Below are 23059 nucleotides of genomic sequence, written 5' to 3'. Positions count from 1 at the left end.
ATTTTGATTAAAGTTCAGTCTTGATCACGTTATGTCTGTTTTAATGAGTAACCGGTTTCGGTTTTTTCTATAAAACCATCATCAGACCTGTGAATAAATTTTAAGAAATACTAGATACCAATCTTTAAATGAATGAAAAAGTCTAATGATGTCAAAATTTTAACAAAATAAAATAAAATTAATTATACCCATTGGCTCCCTTGGGTTGGTAGGTGGAGCTCTCCTTGCTGCTGTGCAGTCAACTGATGGTTATGAGTGCTGAGCACAAGCTTAAATATGCAGAGGCTCCGCCTACTTCCTGTCACACTACTTCATAACTGCCAATCAGCGTTCATAATATGACGCCATCGTCAAAGTATAAAAGTAGGAAATACACTAATAACATAAAATTGATTCATTTAAATATCTGATTAACAGATAGTAGTTATGTCTACAACTTATTTATATTTTGGATAAAAACAGTGAATTACGATGTGTGATAGCTGTGCCCTCTATGGACAACCTTAATACTATTACAGTGCCAGTTACATCAAAGATGTAAAAATCCTTGGCGTTGTGGTATATATCGATTATACCGAGTCGCCTACATCACAATTGCATCTTTGTTGGATGCTGCAGAATCGTCTTGTTTTAACTGTAGTTTTTATGGCAATGTTCTTTATAGCATTAGGTTAGCAGCCAATAGTACATTCCACATTATGTATATCTGAATAACTGATGAGACTGCTGATGCAGCATATTTTACATACATTGCTTTTGCCATGGGTATAACTAATCTTATATTTTTAAAAAACAAAAGAGTAGATGCTTTTATTATAAAATTATAATAAAAGCATCTACTCTTTTGTTTTTTAAAAATATAAGATTAGTTATACCCATGGCAAAAGCAATGTATGTAAAATATGCTGCATCAGCAGTCTCATCAGTTATTCAGATATACATAATGTGGAATGTACTATTGGCTGCTAACCTAATGCTATAAAGAACATTGCCATAAAAACTACAGTTAAAACAAGACGATTCTGCAGCATCCAACAAAGATGCAATTGTGATGTAGGCGACTCGGTATAATCGATATATACCACAACGCCAAGGATTTTTACATCTTTGATGTAACTGGCACTGTAATAGTATTAAGGTTGTCCATAGAGGGCACAGCTATCACACATCGTAATTCACTGTTTTTATCCAAAATATAAATAAGTTGTAGACATAACTACTATCTGTTAATCAGATATTTAAATGAATCAATTTTATGTTATTAGTGTATTTCCTACTTTTATACTTTGACGATGGCGTCATATTATGAACGCTGATTGGCAGTTATGAAGTAGTGTGACAGGAAGTAGGCGGAGCCTCTGCATATTTAAGCTTGTGCTCAGCACTCATAACCATCAGTTGACTGCACAGCAGCAAGGAGAGCTCCACCTACCAACCCAAGGGAGCCAATGGGTATAATTAATTTTATTTTATTTTGTTAAAATTTTGACATCATTAGACTTTTTCATTCATTTAAAGATTGGTATCTAGTATTTCTTAAAATTTATTCACAGGTCTGATGATGGTTTTATAGAAAAAACCGAAACTGGTTACTCATTAAAACAGACATAACGTGATCAAGACTGAACTTTAATCAAAATATTATTGTATCTTGGTTAGAATCAGGGTTTCCAGGATTTGCCTTTAGTATCCTTCCACTGAGGATTATTCATGGTTCAATACATATAGGATGAAGGGACTGATGACCGCTCAGTTTGGTCCCTTTAACTGCAAAAATACCAACCAACCAAGCAACATGGTCAGTTGTTGTTCGTGTTACTGTGCACATGAAATGGGTATGCCACATTCATATTGAGAATAATTCCAAAGTTAGAGAGAAATGTGGATATTGAAAAGAAATATGTGCTGTAGGGAGAATTATAAAGAAAAGAAGGAAATATTGAACATACTGATACTGCCCAATTGCTTTGGCCCATGATGTCATCAAAGTGGCCGATGGAAGACACACAGAGAAATCCTTTAAATGTAAAATTAGTCTGATAACAATAATAATAATGATTCATGTGAAATCACATACATTTGCTTCATTAACTCACAAATAAGCTGTCACCTAACTTGTCTTAGTGCTTGGTCTACACTAAAAATCAGTCACTTACCACAATACCCATTCCAAAAAATAATATAAAAGCAAAGTAAATATTGTCAGTATTCTGTTCAACATTCATTTAACCACAATTGATGTTGCATGCCCCATCACTATGTCACAAGTCACGCCCCATCACTACATCACAAATCGAAGCTGATGTCTGGTATCAGTAGAAGAAAGTAGAGGTTACATTTCTGCTTGTTTGTTGAGTTGATGTTTCAGGAATTAGTCCTGGAAATGGAATGAATACTAGAACTTTCTAAATGTAAAGGAAAATTTATTTTGAACTGTTATATAAGGATTACATAGAGAAACATGACTGATGTACATCCATGATACGAGTGCTGTGCAAAAGGGGAGGGGCGGTGTAGAAATAAGGGGATTAAGACATAAGTTCGTAAGGAGAGCAGACTGAATTGTGGTAATGGTGACTGGATTAGACTGAAGTTGGATATAAAATAAGGAAACACACAAACAGATAAACACACAAACAGATACTCATAGTGTATGAATACTATCGGGTTGCTAAAAATCGTTTATTATACCAATAGTTGTATTGTTTATCACTCCCTAATGAGATTAATCGTGCTTTGAATGATCAAGTCAGTTGTTTCATTTTTTAATTTAACCAAATACAATACAATACAATACAATGTACATATCAGACACAAGCTGAAAATGACACCTTACACATTTCTGATCAGATGGATCACTCAACTCATGTGCCTCTTCATAGTAAACAAATTCACATGTTTCTCTCAGTTACCACTGCAGCAGCATTTTCATTTAAATGCCATATATGCATATCAGTGAAATTCTACCACTGTCATTTATGCGATATATGCTGATTTTGTGTATTACTACTTGAGAAGGGCTTAAGCCTTAAATTAGTCATAAAAAAATAATATAAACAATATTATGCAAAGGATAAATTGCTACTTACCATACAGATACACATTTGAGTTACATACAGGCACAATGGAAAGACTGCTACAGATGAGCCCTCGGCCCAGACAATTACCTTTGATAGAGTGGTGATTCCATCCAAGATCAAAGCAGTCTATGAAATTATCACTATCCAACTGTACATTCCAAACCTGATGCGCTGCTACCAGTGTCATCATTTCAACTACAGTAGAACGTGTTGTCGATACCCAGACAAATGTGTAACCTGTGGTAGGGATGCTCATGAGGGCTATGGTCCACTTACTTCTCCCTGCTGTATCAACTGCTATGGTGGCCATGCTGCCTCCTCTTGGGTATGTCCCATGTATCTTGATGAGCAGGCTGTCCAAGAGATATGGGTAAAGGAAAAAGTGCCTTACCCAGTCACTCTCAAGTTATTGGCTAGTCGCAAGCCCTTCTTTCTCCCATCTGGCACCTATGGTTCTGTTCTTGTTACCCCTTGCTCCATGAAGGACATGGCTACACAGACGGTTACCTCAAATTCGGCTCTGAGGTTGTGAAATCATGAAATCACCTAGTGTCGAGGTACCATCGACATCCCCACCCCTGCCTATCGAGCTGTGCAACAAGCCGCCAAACTCTCACCTCAAGGGGCGAAGCCACCAACTACACAACCAGTTGGCCAGAAGGAACAGAAGGAGTACTCCCATTAAGACTTCTCACATCCCTCCAGCCCAACGACGCCAGAGTCTTCCTCTAACCAGAAAGGCTCAAAGAAATCCAGCAAAGGCAAATGGTCTTCTGCCGAGGTGACACCCCTTTCTTCTTATCATGACTCTCCCTCCAATTGAATGTTCGTGGTCTTCAATCCCACAAAGAGAATTTATGGCTGCCTTTAGCATCGGAGCGTCCTCTTGTATTCTGTCTTCAGGAAACGAAATTGTGTAAATTGTGTCCTCAGGACCACTTTGAGCTTTCACATTTTGTCCCAGTTCATTTTGACCTTCCTCCCCCTGTGGTCGGAATCCCATCTCAGGGGTTGGGGGGGGGGGGGGCGGCGGCGTCATGCTGCTCATACGGGATGACGTTCATAGTCAACCCATCTCCCTGACTACAGATTTTCAAGCTGTTGCAGTTCGCCTTTTCTTCCCCACCTTACTTTTTCCCTCTGTACCATTTATGTCCCTCCGTCATTTGATGTCACCATGGCAGATTTCCTTCAGCTTATTGGGCAGCTACCTCCCCCACTTCTGCTGCTCAGTGACTTTAATGCACAACATCCCCTTTGGGGTCCTCCCAGAACCTTCAGAGAGGTGTCCTCTTGGCTGATCTTCTTAATCAACTTAACCTCTTCTGCCTTAACATTGGAGCACCCACTTTCCTTTCTGATTCCTCACACACCTATTCCCATTTGGACCTATCCTTCTGCACTGCCCAGCTTGCCCATCGTCTTGAGTGGTCCATTCTTTCTGATGCCTACTCAAGCGACCATTTCCCATGTGCTATCTGTTTGCTGACTCCTACCCCACCTGTGTGCACACCCAAATGGCAGGTTACTAAAGCTGACTGGCAGCTTTACTCCTCCCTAGCAACCTTCGAAGAACACGATTTCCCCAATTGTGATGACCAGGTAGAATATCTCGCAGACATTATCCTTACTGCTGCGGAATGTTCCATTCCTCGCACTTCCTCTTTACCATGCCATGTGCCAGTCCCTTGGTGGACTGAGGCATGCCGCAATGTAATTCGTGCATGGAGACATGCTCTCCGTGTTTTTAACCGCCATTCTATTATGGCAAACTGCACTCATCATAAAGAGATGCCTGCAAAGTGTCATCATGTTCTTTGGGATAGCTAAAAAGCTAACTGGATTTCATTCACTAGTTCTTTCAACAGTTCCACACTTTCCTCTGTAATGTGGGCCAACTTCCAACCGCTCTCTAGGACCAAGATAAATTTGCCAATTTCCGGCCTGACAGTAGCAGATGATGTTGTCGTGGACCCTATTGCTATCTCCAACACCTTGTGCCACCATTTTGTGGAATATTCAAACTCTTTGCACTATCACCCTGCCTTCCCCCATTGGAAACAAGCAGAGGAGGCTCAGGCGATACCCTTCTCTTCTCAGAATCGTGAGTGCTACAATGCCACCTTTACTATGAGGGAGCTAGATCATGCTCTCACTTAATTCTGATCCTCCAGCCCAGGGCCAGACACTGTCCACATTCACATGTTGCAGCACCTTTCTCTTGGAGGCAAGCACTTTCTGCTTAACATGTACAGGGTGATTCAAAAAGAATACCACAACTTTAGGAATTTAAAACTCTACAACGACAAAAGGCAGAGCTAAGCACTATCTGTCGGCGAATTAAGGGAGCTATAAAGTTTCATTTAGTTGTACATTTGTTCGCTTGAGGCGCTGTTGACTAGGCGTCAACGTCAGTTGATGCTAAGATGGCGACCGCTCAACAGAAAGCTTTTTGTGTTATTGAGTACGGCAGAAGTGAATCGACGACAGTTGTTCAGCGTGCATTTCGAACGAAGTATGGTGTTAAAACTCCTGATAGGTGGTGTATTAAATGTTGGTATAAACAGTTTACAGAGAATGGGTGTTTGTGCAAAGGGAAAAGTTCTGGACGGCCGAGAACCGGACTACAGTATCTGGAGATGTTAGAGAATTGGCTGTTCCCTCAGCTCGAACAAGAAGCACAACAATTCATATTTCAGCAGGATGGAGCGCCACCACATTGGCACTTATCTGTCCGTAACTACCTGAACGTCAACTACCCGAGGCGATGGATCGGCCGCCAGGCAGCCCGTGACAGATCACTTCATCACTGGCCTCCAAGAGGTCCTGATCTTACCCCCTGCGATTTTTTCTTATGGGGGTATGTTAAGGATATGGTGTTTTGGCCACCTCTCCCAGCCACCATTGATGATTTGAAACGAGAAATAACAGCAGCTATCCAAACTGTTACGCCTGATATGCTACAGAGAGTGTGGAACGAGTTGGAGTATCGGGTTTATATTGCTCGTGTGTCTGGAGGGGGCCATATTGAACATCTCTGAACTTGTTTTTGAGTGAAAAAAAACCTTTTTAAATACTCTTTGTAATGATGTATAACAGAAGGTTATATTATGTTTCTTTCATTAAATACACATTTTTAAAGTTGTGGTATTCTTTTTGAATCACCCTGTACAACTGCATGTGGGCAGAGGGCACATTTCCCGGACTTTGGCTTGAAGCCACCATCATACCCATACCTAAGCTCGGTAAGTACAAAAACCTTCCTTCTAGCTACCACCCCATCTCTCTCACGAGCTGCTTTTGCAAGGTGATGGAATGTATGATTCATGACCGGATGCTATGGTGGCTTGAGTCTCACAATTTACTAATGACAGCACAATGTGAATTTCAAGTGCAGTGTTCTGCAGTTGACCATCTCGTTACTTTGTCCCCCATTGTCATGAATGGTTTTGTGCGGAAATCCCAGACTGTGGCTGTGTTTTTCAATTTGGAGAAGGCCTAGGACACCTGCTGGAGAACTGGTATCCTCCATACTCTTTACATGTGGGGCTTCTGTGGCCACCTACACTGTTTCCTTCAGGAATTTTTAAAAGACCGAGTTTTCAAGGCATGTGTGGATTCTGCCTTGTTGGACACCTTTCTCCAGGAAAATGGTGTGCCTCAGGGTTCCGTCCTGAGTGTTGTCCTCTTTGCTATCAACATTAACCCTATAATGGCCTGTCTCCTGCCAGGCATCTCCGGCTCCCTTTTTGTTGACAATTTTGCCATCTATTGCAGTTCTCCATGGACCTGTCCCACTGAGCGCAGCCTTTAGTGAGGTCTTGATTGTCTTTATCCTGGAGAATCGACAATGGCTTTCGTTTTTCCACTGACAAAACCGTCTGTCTGAATTTCTGGCAGTGCAAATGGTTTCTCCCTCCCTCTTTACATCTTGGGCCTGTTGTCCTTTTGTTCATTGAAACTACGAAATTCCTGGGGCTCATGCTCAATAGGTAACTCCCTTGGTCCTCCCATGTGTCTTACCTGGCAGGCCACTGTACGTGGGTCCTCAGTGTCCTATGTGTCATCAGTGGTACTTCTTGGGGTGCCGATTGAATGACCCTCCATTTGTATCAGTCCCATGTCAGTTCTTTGTTGGGTGCTTTGTTTGTGCATCTGCACATCCATCCCTCTTAAGCCATCTCAACACTATCCACCATCGTGGTATCCATTTGGCCACAGGTGCCTTTTACGCTATCCCGGTTGAGAGCCTGTATGTTGAAGCTGCTGAATTACCACTGTCCTACTGCCGTGACTTTCCCCTCAGCAGATATGCATGCCATTTGTCTGCCATGGGTGGCCACCAATCCTATGCCTCCTTCAATGATTCTTTTGATTGCCAGTATGGGGCACATCCCTCTTCTCTGTTACCTTCTGGAGTCCATTTTCGGCACTTGCTACAGCAGCTTAACTTCACACTACTTGCAACTTTCCCGGTGGGTGTGAGCCATTCACCACCTTGGCTTTGTGAAGCAGCCCATGTTCACCTTGGCCTTCATTCACTTCCTAAGGACACTACTTCAACCTCACTCTATCGCCTTAAGTTTCATGACCTTTGCATGGAACCTCACGATAGTACCTTTGTGGACACTGATGGGTCTCAGACTGACTGTGGGATCGGGTGTGCCTTTGTCATTGGTGCCCATGTCTTTCAGTATCGGCTCCTGGCACACTGCTCAGTACGTACAGCTGAACTCTTCACCCTGTATCACAGAGTACATCCAGTGATGCAGACTTTTCAATTGTGTCCTCTGCTCATACTTGTTCAGCACCCTTCAAAGTCTGTGTGTCTTGTACACTGCCCATTCCTTAGTGCAACAGGGCCAGGAAAACTGTCACTTTCTTACTCTTGGTGGAGTCTCTATGGGTTTCTGGTCATGTTGGTCTGCCAGGAAACGAGGCTGCTGACCCTGCTGCCAAGGCTGCAGTCCTTGTACCTCAGCCCGCTAGTTCCTATATTCCCTCCGATGATCTCTGTGTTGCTGCCTGCCCTTTGGCATCGCCAGTGGTCCTCCCTTCACAGGAATAAGCTCCGTCTTATTAAGTCTCTCCCAGCAGCTTGGACAACGTTCTCTCGGCCCTCCTGCCGGGAGGAGGTCATTTTAACCAGGCTGCATATCGGGCACTGTCTTTTTAGCCTTTGTCATTTGATAAGTGGCGCTACCCCACCACTTTGTACACATTGTGCCCAAGTTTTAAGTGTCCATGACTTCCTGATGAAATGCCCATTTTTTAACCATTCACATTCCCACTCGGTTTTGCCATCTATGTTATCAGCCGTTTTAGCAAAAGACATGTGGGCTGTCGACAGTTTTTTATTTTTTATCCACAAAAGCAATATGGCAAGGGCCATTTAATTTTTAGTTTTGGACCTCCATTTCTAAATGGTGTCTCTTTTAGCCCTTTTTCCATATCCCTTTTTTTATCTGTCTTCTCTTATGTCAATTGGGACTGATGCATAGTCATGTTTTAACTCCTCTCTGTCTTCTTGTTTTGACTTGGGTACGTATGTCCCCAGTTGTTTTTTGTGCCCTAAACCGAAACAAAACCAAAACCAAATCAATTCTCTGGAGGTCATTCTGCAAATTGTTACTATTTTCTGGTTTGTTACAGACAACCGCTTCATCTGCGAACAGTGTTAGAGAGCATCAGACACTTTCTACTAGATCATTTATATATATTTTAAAAACTAATGGTCCTATCATACATCCTTGGGGTACTCTGTAAATTATGTTTACATCTGTTGATTCTATTCCATTAAGAGTGACATGTTGAGTTCTATCTGCAAGGAAGTGTTGAATCAAGTTGCAAAACAGCTCTGATACTCAATAAGCTCATTTTTTTCACTGAACAGCATTGCTGGATGGTTTCAAATGCCTTCCTGAAGTCAAGGGACATGGCATCAACCTGAGTGCCATTGTCTATAGTGCTGTGGATCTCGTGGAGGAACAGAGTGAGCTGAGTTTTACGAGATCTCTGTTTGCGGAATCCGTGTTGATTTTTATAGAGGAGATTTTCCTTCTCCAAGAACATCATAATTCTTGAGCTTCAACATGTTCCATAATTCTACAACAGATTGACATCAACAATATAGGTCTATAATTGTGTCCATCTGTCCTATGGCCCTTCTTAAAAACAGGAATAACTTGTGCTTTCTCCCAGTCACGAGGTACCCATCATTGACAAGTGCTCTATGATAAATTACTGCTAGAAGGTGAGCAAATCCTGCACATATTCTTTGCAGAATATTACAAATATCTCATCTGGTCCTGATGCCTTTCCACTACTAAGCAATTGTAGTTGATTTTCTATTCCGCAATCGGCTATCTCAATATCTCCATCAGGCCCTTGAGCTTTTTTCAATTTGAATCATTTCAGCTGTTTTTCAATGCAACTGACACTAACACTGGTTTGAGGATTAAATTGGGGCAATACTCCTCGGTTTTCTCTTTTAAATGAACATTTGAAGACAGAGTTAAGCATTTCAGATTTTGCTTTCTGACCCTCAATTTCATTCCTGTCTCATTCACTAGGGACTGGGCAGTTACTTTCATGCCACTGATAGCCTTTAGATATGACCAGAATTTCTTTAGGTTTTGTGGAAGATCATTTGACAACATTCTGCTATGATAGTTATTGAAGGATTTATGCATTGCCCTCTTGACAGCCAAATGCATTTCTTTCAGCATCTCTCTGTCTTTAGTCCTATGCTCTGTTTTACACATGTTAGGCAGTAGTCTCTTCTGTTCCTTTGGAACTTTCTGAGTGACTCTATACCGTGGAGTGGCCCTCCCAGTATGAACTATTCTACTGGGTATATATCTATCCAGTGCATGGTCAATTATTCAACTTGAGCCATAGTTCCTTACATGTGCCTGCCCTATGCTGAAAGTTTCAAGTTTCACATTGAGATATAGGTTCTTTTATCTAGTTTACTGAATATACACTCCTGGAAATTGAAATAAGAACACCGTGAATTCATTGTCCCAGGAAGGGGAAACTTTATTGACACATTCCTGGGGTCAGATACATCACATGATCACACTGACAGAACCACAGGCACATAGACACAGGCAACAGAGCATGCACAATGTCGGCACTAGTACAGTGTATATCCACCTTTCGCAGCAATGCAGGCTGCTATTCTCCCATGGAGATGATCGTAGAGATGCTGGATGTAGTCCTGTGGAATGGCTTGCCATGCCATTTCCACCTGGCGCCTCAGTTGGACCAGCGTTTATGCTGGATGTGCAGACCGCGTGAGACGACGCTTCATCCAGTCCCAAACATGCTCAATGGGGGACAGATCTGGAGATCTTGCTGGCCAGGGTAGTTGACTTACACCTTCTAGAGCACGTTGGGTGGCACGGGATACATGCGGACGTGCATTGTCCTGTTGGAACAGCAAGTTCCCTTGCCGGTCTAGGAATGGTAGAACGATGGGTTCGATGACGGTTTGGATGTACCGTGCACTATTCAGTGTCCCCTCGACGATCACCAGTGGTGTACGGCCAGTGTAGGAGATCGCTCCCCACACCATGATGCCGGGTGTTGGCCCTGTGTGCCTCGGTCGTATGCAGTCCTGATTGTGGCGCTCACCTGCACGGCGCCAAACATGCATACGACCATCATTGGCACCAAGGCAGAAGCGACTCTCATCGCTGAAGACGACACGTCTCCATTCGTCCCTCCATTCACGCCTGTCGCGACACCACTGGAGGCGGGCTGCACGATGTTGGGGCGTGAGCGGAAGACGGCCTAATGGTGTGCGGGACCGTAGCCCAGCTTCATGGAGACGGTTGCGAATGGTCCTCGCCGATACCCCAGGAGCAACAGTGTCCCTTATTTGCTGGGAAGTGGTGGTGCGGTCCCCTACGGCACTGCGTAGGATCCTACGGTCTTGGCGTGCATCCGTGCGTCGCTGCGGTCCGGTCCCAGGTCGACGGGCACGTGCACCTTCCGCCGACCACTGGCGACAACATCGATGTACTGTGGAGACCTCACGCCCCACGTGTTGAGCAATTTGGCGGTACGTCCACCCGGCCTCCCGCATGCCCACTATACGCCCTCGCTCAAAGTCCGTCAACTGCACATACGGTTCATGTCCACGCTGTCGCGGCATGCTACCAGTGTTAAAGACTGCGATGGAGCTCCGTATGCCACGGCAAACTGGCTGACACTGACGGCGGCGGTGCACAAATGCTGCGCAGCTAGCGCCATTCGATGGCCAACACCGCGGTTCCTGGTGTGTCCGCTGTGCCATGCGTGTGATCATTGCTTGTACAGCCCTCTCGCAGTGTCCGGAGCAAGTATGGTGGGTCTGACACACTGGTGTCAATGTGTTCTTTTTTCCATTTCCAGGAGTGTATATATCTTTCTGCTTGTTTAGTTTCCCTTTGTACTTTTGTAATCATTGTTGCCAAAACCATGTCTTGATCACCGATACCAATTTTGATGTGAACATCCTCAAAGAGGTCAGTTCTTTTTGTTGCCGTTAGATCCAGTATATTTTCCTAATGAGTGGGCTTCCTAACTATCTGTTCTAGGTAGTTTTCAGAGAAGGCATTTAGTAATGTTTCATGCCCACCACTAACAAAACTGAAATTTTCCCAAATGATTGATGAATGATTAAAGTCTCCACTGATGATTGCAGTATGTTTGGGGAACTTACAAGTGACCTGAGATTTTCTCTAAAGTTTTTGGTTTCATCAGGGGGTAAGTCTGGTGGGTGATAGGATGACCCAGTTATCATTTTATGGCAACCACTGGTACTGAGTGTTGCCCAAACAATCTCACATGGAGCTTCAGTTTCTATCTTGGTGGATTTGAGTTTCTTGTCAACTGTGACAAATACACCACCATTAACCTATCTTTTTGATATAGACATAAGTTTTCCACAAAAATTTCACTATCAATTTTGGGTTTCAACCAGCTTTCCATAGCTAGTATTATGTGAGCTTCATTGCTTTTCAGGAGCACCTTGTACTTTGGCACTTTGTTGTGAATGCTTCAGCAGGTAACCACGATACTTCTGGGTTTTCTACAGCTAGCATTATCTAGATGGATGAAGAGTTGCCTAATCTAGAAAACCCTTGGATGTGTCCCTCACACAGTCAGGTACATGGGTAGCAGTTTCTGATGTGTAGTGCATCTGACCCATTTAGGTGCACCCTACAGTTCTCAACCCAACGGTGTAAATCCAGGAAGTCACAGACTAGCTTGTCACAGCATTTTAGAAGTCTCTGGTTCAGTCCTTCCACTTAACTCAGAATCAAGGGACCACAATCAGTTCTGGAGACAATGCTGCAAATTGTGAGCTTCTTTGAAACACTGTGTGCAAGGCTGATCTTCTCAACCTTCTCTGCCAGTTGCTGGGAGCCCAGACAACAAGTATTGTTTGTTCCAACATGAGCCACAATATGCACTTGCTTGCACCCTGTTCCCTCAATGGCTGCTGGAGTAAACTGTTCCCCATGTTGAACAAGACCCTCAGGCATGCACACTTTGTGCACCTGGTGCCCTTTCCTGGCCTTTCTACGGTTTCCCATCTGTTCTCCAGAACAGATGAAGCGAGTCCCACTGGCTCAGTTTCAGTGAAAGACAGCATCTTGAACTTGTTGGTTAGGGGATCGGTATAACACCCAGTGCCCTCCCTGGTCCCTGTTCCCACTGTACCGGATGCCTAGGTACACTATTAAAATGCCACTGTCAGTCAAGTGGGCAAATAATGAGAGACCCTGTACTTTCTACAGAGGAGACGGCATCCACAGTAGCAGATAGTACCTGGGGTAATCAAAACCACAGATACATGACTCCCAGAAGCTCTTCCAAAAAAAAGCCAGTTCACAGCAGCTGCCAATCATCTGACAGTAGTAAGGGTGATTTCCAGCTGCTTACAAATGTCAACCAACCTATTTCATGTACAAGAAGAGCATTCATAGTTGGGTTTTATTTTGGCTGGTACAATGTATTACAGGAAGAAATAACTTTAAACTAAGCCTGCTGATTATCTTTTATATGTGTTGAACTGAAAAATTACTGATTCCCTATAAGAATTTAAGCAAATACACAAAGCAAGATTTCTACTAAGGTAACATAAAAACCTGTGGTAAAACTACAAATTTCCTAAAATGTTTTGAGGTTAGTTATAGTTACTCACAAACTGTAGGTAATATATTCTCTTTAAGGGAAAACTAGATGCAAAGAAATTTGTTAGGTATAATACCTGCTACAGTAACTAAATAACAAATGCCGATTTACTACAAATTATCTTATACAAAGGACAATCGTAACTTAGAAAAGTCTCAAAAATGCATGTATATCGCATTGATATACTGTGAAATTTGTGGTGATCTATTCTTTAGCAGTAATTGTGGATCACAAATGCCCATTTGCTACAAAATATGTTATCCAAAAACACTTGTTCTGGTAACTTACGAAAATATAGTTCTGCAAGCATTCGAAAATTGTTGACAATTAACTATTTCTCATGTAATTATACAATGAAATTAGAGAGCAGTTGTTTTAATAGAGGTTAAGCCTGCTGCTTTCAAAGATTCTACAAGCGCACAATTAAGTTGAAACCTACAATGAACGATAACAGTAGGAGTTTATCGCGGCACTTGCGAATGTTGAAAATTCCACAATATATCACAGTACAAATTGTTATTCATACAATCAATGAAAGATTATGTGGTAGTGATCCAAACAGTAAAATACACAAATCTAGAGTTACAATCAGCACACTAATCTTGAACACGCTCCCTCGCACAAAGGAAAATTCCAAAATCGGCTTTTACATATAAACAAACGTGTGAATTGCACGCATTTTTTACTTAACTGTTTCTGTGCTAACTTCTACACTGGCGTGCTGAAGGAGAAAAACATTGCAGCGTGAGTTTATCTGAGTCAAAATCTAGAAAAACGTGCCGCACCAACAAAGCACGTCCTCTGCTTGTTGCAGCTAACAATGCTGTCCGACCTGGACTTTCCATTGTTAGAAAATAATGTAACACATTCTACCTAAAGTGTAACCATGATTTTGTTAGAAGCCCAGGTCAAACGAACGTTGGACCGACACTAAGTTACATACTTTCATTATCAATTTTGCCCTGTCATTCTTAAATATTAATCGTAGCAAAATGAGGACTTGTCACACTGAAACTTTAGCAAAATGAAGGTAGAAAGAAGTAGGAAAGTGTAATGTGTATAAGCAAAAACTAAGAGAATGCTGTATTTTGAAACAGTCAATTCTTTCAGCCAGCAGAAGAAAGATAAGTATTTGAGGGAATGGGATAAGGAAGTTATATATCCACACATTCAAGTAAGTTAGGTCTGGAAAAGAGGGAAGTCAGTTAATTTTTGACTGTCCAATCAAAATTTTTATTTTTTATTTATTTTATTGTGTTTTAGTTTTTCTAGCTTGAGCAATGGTAAATGAAATCACTGTGATACTACATAATCCTTCATACCAAATGACATTTAAATTGTATGGGTAATGTTTATTTTAAACTTACAAGCAATATTAGATGCTCATCATTTTGTGTGAAGTGTGTGTATAATCTGTTACACGAGGCTCTCATTTTTAGTCTAACTGAAATTTTGGTAAAATTATCCAGGTTCCACCAGAGGATCTACAGCAAGCAAGCAGACTGCTGGTTCAGGCCCTCCATATACGTGAGCAGTACATGGCAATCTCTCAACAGAGTTTTCCATCTATTACAGCACGTTTCCTGCGTTCTGTGTCATCTGGATGTCCACACCTTCTGACCAATGACTTTAAACACGAGGATCGCAAAACCATTGAAGGTAACTGCAGGGTTATCCAGTGACTTGGAACAGCCCAATATTTAGAACAAATTTCTGTGTAATTTTCATGGATATCCCATCACTAAATTTTGTAAATTATTTCCATAAAATTCCTATCCTGTCCATATTTTGTTCCTGTTTGCTTTCCTTATCCTTTCCTAGAAGGCAACGACAATGATTATGGGGACGATGAAGTGGACCCTGACATATTAGTCTGGAAAGAAGCCTGTCGTGGCCGTCGGAGACTTACATTTGAGATGGACTTCTGTGTTGTATCATTATTGAACCAAAGTGAGACTGAAAATGTGCAGGCTCAGAAAGAAAGTTTGACACGTGCAACCAGTGACTGTGAAATTGATGCTATACTCTGCACTGGTGGTGAAAAACGTAAGCAGTAGTGGCTTTTAATCAATTTTTACTGATATATAGTGATAAAATTTCGGAGAGTTACTGCATTGCAACATTTACAATATTTGTGGCAGTACCTACTTACCAGCAGGTGTAATAAGCATTTAGACACTAATAATTTCTTCTGCTTAGCATCCCACATGATCTAACAGAATAACATGCCAAGACTGATACATTTTCTTCTATCCATCCACTGATTTATCCTTATGAAGGAATTTTAGAAAATTCTGGAAGTTGGAGATTCAGCAATGTTTTGAAGCTTATATGTAACCTGATCCAATTTGTCCTGTTTCAGCAAGTGGAAAGATTGTGATTCTATTCTGCCACAAATATTATTAATATTTGTATTTAGTTTCACTTTGACTAGGTTTCGCACTTTCATTTGAGTGTTTTTTTTTTTTTTTTTGCTGTTGTGGCAGGTTATGGCACACAAGTTTTTTTTTAAATACATCACTTAGTATCTTACTGACCAGGAATCGTGAGAGATTCCCTTGACCCTTCGTTTATTTCCTGTGTTATTCCTTTCCATTACTCTTCCCTGTTCTGAAGACATTCTAGAAACATTTTATCATTTTTGTTTTGTGGTGCTACATGGGTAGAGACATTTTGAGTATGAAAGAGAGGAGGATACTTGTTCTTTTGAAGGAGTGGTACCTGTGAGTAATCTGTGGAAGAAGTGTTGTGAATTACTTACTGTATGTTGATGGCATTTTCAGATTCTAGATCAATGGGAAATTAAACAAAAATTTCCTTTATAGGTTGAACTTTACATACACTGTGTGATCAAAACTATGCAGACACCCCCAAAAACAAACATTTTTCATATTAGGTGCATTGTGCTGCCACCTACTGCCAGGTACTCTATATCAGTGACATCAGTAATCATTAGACATCGTGAGAGAGCAGAATGGGGTGCTCTGTGGGACTCACAGATTTTGATCATGCCCAGGTGATTGGTCATTTGTGTCATACGTCTGTGTGTGAAATTTCCACACTCCTAAACATCCATAGGTCCACTGTTTCTGATGTGATAGTGAAGTGTAAATGTGAAGCGAAACATACAGCACAAAAGTGTACAGGCAGACCTCATCTGTTGACTGACAGAGACCACTGACAGTTGAAGAGGATTGTAATGTGTAATAGGCAGACATACATCCAGACCATCACAGAGGAATTCCAAATTGCATCAGGATCCACTGCAAGTACTATGACAGTTAGGTGGGAGGTGAGAAAACTTGAATTTCATGGTCGAGCAGCTACTCATAAGCCACACATCACATTCATAAATGCCAAATGACGCCTCTCTTGATGTAAGGAGCATAAACATTGGACGATTGAACAGTGGGAGAAAGTTTTGTGGAATGATGAGTCACGGTACACAATGTGGCAATCCAATGCCAGGGTGTAGGTATGGCGAATGCCCAGTGAACATCATCTTCCAGCCTGTATAGTGCCAACAGGAAAATTAGGAGCGGTGGTGTTGTGGTGTGGTCAAGTTTTTCAGGGAGAGGGCTTGCACCCCTTGTTGTTTTGCATGGCACTATCATAGCACAGGCTTACATTGATGCTTTAAGCACCTTCTTGCTTCCCATTGCCGAAGAGCAATTGCATCTTTCAACACAATGGAGCACCTGTTCATAATGCACGGCCTGTAGTGGAGTGGTTACATGACGATAACATCCTTGTAATGGACTGGCCTGTACAGAGTCGTGACCTGAATCCTATAGACACCATTTGGATGTTTTGGAACGCCAGCTTCGTAGTGTATGCCTGGGGGAGTCGAAGGTGTCATCAAGACTGAGGGTGGACCAGCACCATATTGAATTCCAGCATTACCTATGGAGGGCACCACGAAATTGTGAGTCACTTTCAGCCAGGTGTCTGGATACTTTTGATCACATAATGTATGATCTTAATATTACATTTGTTATTGCTTATCTTTTTTTTACATTTTTGTATACATTACATAGCAACAAAGAGATATCGAATTACGATAAATACGGATTATGCTCTCCATAAATCACTTCCACTCTTTATATATCAGAGGATCATTTTTTTAAAATTATTTTGCAACAAATGCTCCACCCACCTCAGCATCAAGTCCACACACTGACTGTGTCTCAGACTCCCACAAATTAATGTTTTTAATAACATCCAGTCTCTTTTATCATATCTGCATCGAAACCCCACCAACAAAGAACGCCATGGCTTACCTTAATACCAGCTGACTTGGTCTTAGCCAGTGGAATACTGTGAGGATAGCATCTTACTTCAAGGCATTGTTCACATTTCAAAGTTCGAACTGGGGACCAGTTAATGAAAGGGTAAATAAAGATGTTGTTGTTGTCTTCAGTCCTGAGACTGGTTTGATGCAGCTCTCCATGCTACTCTACCCTGTGCAAGCTTCTTCATCTCCCAGTACTTATTGCAACCTACATCCTTCTGAATCTGCTTAGTGTATTTCTCTCTTGCTCTCCCTCTACGATTTTTACCCTCCACGCTGCCCTCCAATGCTAAATTTTGATGCCTCAGAACATGTCCTACCAACCGGTCCCTTCTTCTTGTCAAGTTGTGCCACAAACTCCTCTTCTCCCCAATTCTGTTCAATACCTTCTCATTAGTTATGTGATCTACCCATCTAATCTTCAGCATTCTTCTGTAGCACCATATTTCAAAAGCTTCCATTCTCTTCTTGTCCAAAATAGTTATCGTCCATGTTTAACTTCCATACATTGCTACGCTCCATACAAAAACTTTCAGAAACGACTTCCTGACACTTAAATCAATACTCGATATTAACAAATTTCTCTTCTTCAGAAACACTTTCCATGCCATTGCCAGTCTGCATTTTATATCCTCTCTACTTCGACCATCATCAGTTATTTTGCTCCCCAAATAGCAAAACTCCTTTACTACTTTAAGTGTCTCATTTCCTAATCTAATTCCCTCAGCATCACCCAACTTAATTCGACTACAATCCATTATCCTCGTTTTGCTTTTGTTGATGATCATCTTATATCCTCCTTTCAAGACACTGTCCATTCCATTCAACTGCTCTTCTAAGTCCTTTGCTGTGTCTGACAGAATTACAATGTCATTGGCGAACCTTAAAGTTTTTATTTCTCCTCCATGGATTTTAATACCTACTCCGACCTTTCTTTTGTTTCCTTTACTGCTTGCTCAATATACAGTTTGAATAACATCATGGAGATGCTACAACCCTATCTCACTCCCTTCCCAACCACTGCTTCCCTTTCATACCCCTCGCTCTTATAACTGCCATCTGGTTTCTGTACAAATTGTAAATAGCCTTTTGCTCCCTGTATTTTACCCCCGCAACCTTTAGAATTTGAAAGTGAGTATTCCAGTCAACATTGTCAAAAGCTTTCTCTAAGTCCACAAATGCTAGAAATTTAGGTTTGCCTTTCCTTAATCTATTTTCTAAGATAAGTCGTAGGGTCAGTATTGCCTCACGTGTTCCAACATTTCTACGGAATCCAAACTGATCTTCGCCGAGATCGGCTTCTATCAATTTTTCCATTTGTCTGTAAAGATTTCGCATTAGTATTTTGCAGCTGTGACTCATTAAACTGATAGTTTGGTAATTTTCACATCTGTCAACACCTGCTTCCTTTGGGATTGGAATTATTATATTCTTCTTGAAGTCTGAGGGCATTTCACCTGTCTCATACATCTTGCTCACCAGATGGTAGAGTTTTGTCAGGACTGGCTCTCCAAAGGCCGTCACTGGTTCTAATGGAATGTTGTCTATTCCTGGGGCCTTGTTTCGACTCAGGTCTTTCAGTGCTCTGTCAAACTCTTCACGCAGTATTGTATCTCCCAATTCATCTTCATCTACATCCTCTTCCATTTCCATAATATTGTCCTCAAGTACATCGCCCTTGTATAGACCCTCTATATACTCCTTCCACCTTTCTGCTTTCCCTTCTTTGCATAGAACTGGGTTTCCATTTGAGCTCTTGATATTCATATAAGTGGTTCTCTTTTCTCCAAAGGTCTCTTTAATTTTCCTGTAGGCAGTATCTATCTTACCCCTCATGAGATAAGCCTCTACATCCTTACATTTGTCCTCTAGCCATCCCTGTTTAGCCATTTTGCACTTCCTGTCGATCTCATTTTTGAGACATTTGTATTCCTTTTTGCCTGCCTCATTTACTGTGTTTTTGTATTTTCTCCTTTCATCAATTAAATTCAATATTCCTTCTGTTACCCAAGGATTTCTACTAGCCCTCATCTTTTTTCCTACTTGATCCTCTGCTGCCTTCACTACTACATCCCTCAGAGCTACCCATTCTTCTTCTACTGTATTTCTTTCCCTCATTCCTATCAATTGTTCCCTTATGCTCTCCTTCAAACTCTGTACAACTTCTGGTTTAGTCAGTTTATCCGGGTCCCATCGCCTTAAATTCCCACCTTTTTGCAGTTTCTTCAGTTTTAATCTACAATTCATAACCAAGATATTGTGGTCATAGTCCACATCTGCCCCTGGAAATGTCTTACAATTTAAAACCTGGTTACTGAATCTCTGTCTAACCATTATATAATGTAACTGATACCTTCTAATATATCCAGGCTTTTTCCATGTCTACAACCTTCTTTCATGATTCTTGAACCAAGTGTTAGCTATGATTAAGTTGTGCTCTGTGTAAAATTCTACCAGACGGCTTCCTCTTTCATTTCTCTCCTCCAGTCCATATTCACCCACTATGTTTCCTTCTACTAATGCGAATTCTTTACAGACGAATGGAAAAACTGGTAGAAGCCGATATCGGCGAAGATCAGTTTGGATTCCACAGAAATTTTGGAACACGTGAGGCAATACTGACCCTACGACTTATCTTAGAAAATAGATTAAGGAAAGGCAAACCTACATTACTAGCATTTGTGGACTTAGAGAAAGCTTTTGACAATGTTGACTGGAATACTCACTTTCAAATTCTAAAGGTGGCAGGTGTAAAATACAGGGAGCGAAAGGCTATTAACAATTTGTACAGAAACCAGATGGCAGGGGTATGAAAGGGAAGCAGTGGTTGGGAAGGGAGTGAGACAGGGTTGTAGCCTATCCCCGATGTTATTCAATCTGTGTATTGAGCAAGCAGTAAAGGAAACAAAAGAAAAATTCGGAGTAGGTATTAAAATCCATGGAGAAGAAATATAAATATTGAGGTTCGCCGATGACATTGTAATTCTGTCAGAGACAGAAAAGCACTTAGAAGAGCAGTTGAACGGAATGGACAGTGTCTTGAAAGGAGGATATAAGATGATCATCAACAAAAGCAAAACAAGGATAATGGAATGTAGTCGAATTAAATCGGTTGATGCTGAGGGAATTAGATTAGGAAATGAGACACTTAAAGTAGTAAAGGAGTTTTGCTATTTGGGGAGCAAAATAACTGATGATGGTCGAAGTAGAGAGGATATAAAATGTAGACTGGCAATGGCAACGAAAGCGTTTCTGAAGAAGAGAAATTTGTTAACATCGAGTGTAGATTTAAGTGTCAGGAAGTCGTTTCTGAAAGTATTTGTATGGAGTGTAGCCATGTATGGAAGTGAAACATGGACAATAAATAGTTTCGACAAGAAGAGAATAGAAGCTTTCAAAATGTAGTGCTACAGAAGAATGCTGAAGATTAGATGGGTAGATCACATAACTAATGGGGAGGTATTGAATAAAATAGGGGAGAAGAGGAGTTTGTGGCACAACTTGACAAGAAGAAGGGACCGGTTGGTAGGACATGTTCTGAGGCATCAAGGGATCACAAATTTAGCATTGGAGGGCAGCGTGGAGGGTAAAAATCGTAGAGGGAGACCAAGAGATGAGTACATTAAGCAGATTCAGAAGGATGTAGGCTGCAGTAGTTACTGGGAGATGAAGAAGCTTGCACAGGATAGAGTAGCATGGAGAGCTGCATCAAACCAGTCTCAGGACTGAAGACAACAACAACAACAACAACAATGTTTCCTTCTCTCCCTTTTCCTACTCTCAAATTCCAGTCACCCATGACTATTAAATTTTTATCTCCCTTCATTTCCTAAATAATTTCTTTTACCTCATCATACATTTCATCAATTTCTTTATCATCTGCAGAACTAGTTGGCATATAAACTTGTACTACTGTAGTGGCATGGGATTCATGTCTATCTTGGCCACAATAATGTGTTCACTATGCTGTTGGTAGTATCTTACCCACACTCCTATTTTTTTTATTCATTATTAAACCTACTCCTGCATTACCCCTATTTGATTTTGTATTTATAGCCCTGTATTCACCTGACCAAAAGTCTTGTTCCTCCTGCCACCGAACTTCACTAATTCACACTATATCTAACTTCAACCTATCCATTTCCCTTTTTAAATTTTCTAACCTACCTGCCCGATTAAGAGATCTGACATTCCACGCCCTGATGCGTAGAACGCCAGTTTTCCTTCTCCGACGTCCTCTTGAGTAGTCCCCGCCCGGAGACTATTTTACCTCCAGAATATTTTACCCAAGAGGACGCCATCATCATTTAACCATACAGTAAAGCTGCATGCCCTCGGGAAAAAGATAGTCAGTTGGAATGATTGTACAAGAGAGTGAGATGAACAATGCTGAAACTGAAATGATGGGACGGTATGCCCAGTTTCATTTTAATGTTCTTTTTCTCTTTTTCTTCTACTTCCAATACTCTCTCTACCACATCTTGGCTCACTATCTCATCTTTGCCCGTTACTACCTCTTTGCTTGTCAGGCTGGTATTACTTCTTTGCTCATACTTCTATCACCACACATGCTCTTTCTCTCTCTACTCCCATTTGCCTCCCCTCCATTTGCTCTCCCCTCCACCTTCTCCATTCGCCTCCTCCAACTACCTCTGTCTGTCTTTAAGATGTAGTAACAGGATGGACCTTTACCTTATTTTTATATCTCTCTTTTTAAGTAAAGATCAACTGTTTTGTCTCCTTTGCATAATGCACATGATCTGCTGAGTTTACATATGAATAAAAAGCTAGGACCCATAAGGGGACACATTGTCATTTCATCAACAAATCAAATCATAACCCAAGATTAATAATAATAAATAATAATAATATTAATAAATGTGGCATCAGGATAAAGTTGACATCATACCAATTATACTATCAACTACAGGAGTCATACCACACAATATCCACCAGTACATCAACGCAATACATCTACATCCAAACATATATATACACCTACAGAAATCTGTAATTATTGATACATGTTCAATTACCCAAAAGTTCCTAAATGCAATGTAACATATACCGTACAGTTAAAGGGAAGTCACTCTCCATCGAGGTCCACGTCACTTTCCATTTTTAACCAGTCATAACGTCTGAGAAAGTAAAGATAATAATAATAATAATAATAATAATAATAATAATAATAATAATAATAATAATAATAAAAGTTTTTGGACTGTCGTTGATACAGAACTTTGCTGTGGTGTTTCTTTTATACACTACTGGCCATTAAAATTGCTACACCAAGAAGAAATGCAGATGATAAACGGGTATACATTGGACAAATATATTATACTAGAATTGACATGTGATTACATTTTCACGCAATTTGGGTGCATAGATCCTGAGAAATCAGTACCTCTGGCCGTAATAACGGCCTTGATACGCCTGGGCATTGAGTCAAATAGAGCTTGGATGGTGTGTACACTTACAGCTGCCCATGCAGCTTCAACAC

General features: G+C 41.2%; 1 protein-coding gene across 4 annotated transcripts in view; it reads left to right on the top strand.

The window, feature by feature from the left end:
• LOC126257893 (AMP deaminase 2) overlaps window positions 1-23059 on the top strand; it is a 470969-nt gene that overhangs the window by 303407 nt on the left and 144503 nt on the right. For all 4 annotated transcript variants that reach the window (XM_049955599.1, XM_049955600.1, XM_049955601.1 and 1 more), the window contains one exon: window positions 14738-14927. In XM_049955599.1, the coding sequence (XP_049811556.1) occupies window positions 14738-14927 (190 nt within the window). The remainder of the gene's footprint in view (window positions 1-14737; window positions 14928-23059) is intronic.

This window comes from Schistocerca nitens, chromosome 1 (genome assembly GCF_023898315.1).
Source record: "Schistocerca nitens isolate TAMUIC-IGC-003100 chromosome 1, iqSchNite1.1, whole genome shotgun sequence".
Taxonomy (NCBI): Eukaryota; Metazoa; Arthropoda; class Insecta; order Orthoptera; family Acrididae; genus Schistocerca; species Schistocerca nitens.
The sequence above is the reverse complement of the archived record's forward strand: the minus strand, read 5'-3'. Positions and strand labels throughout refer to the sequence as shown.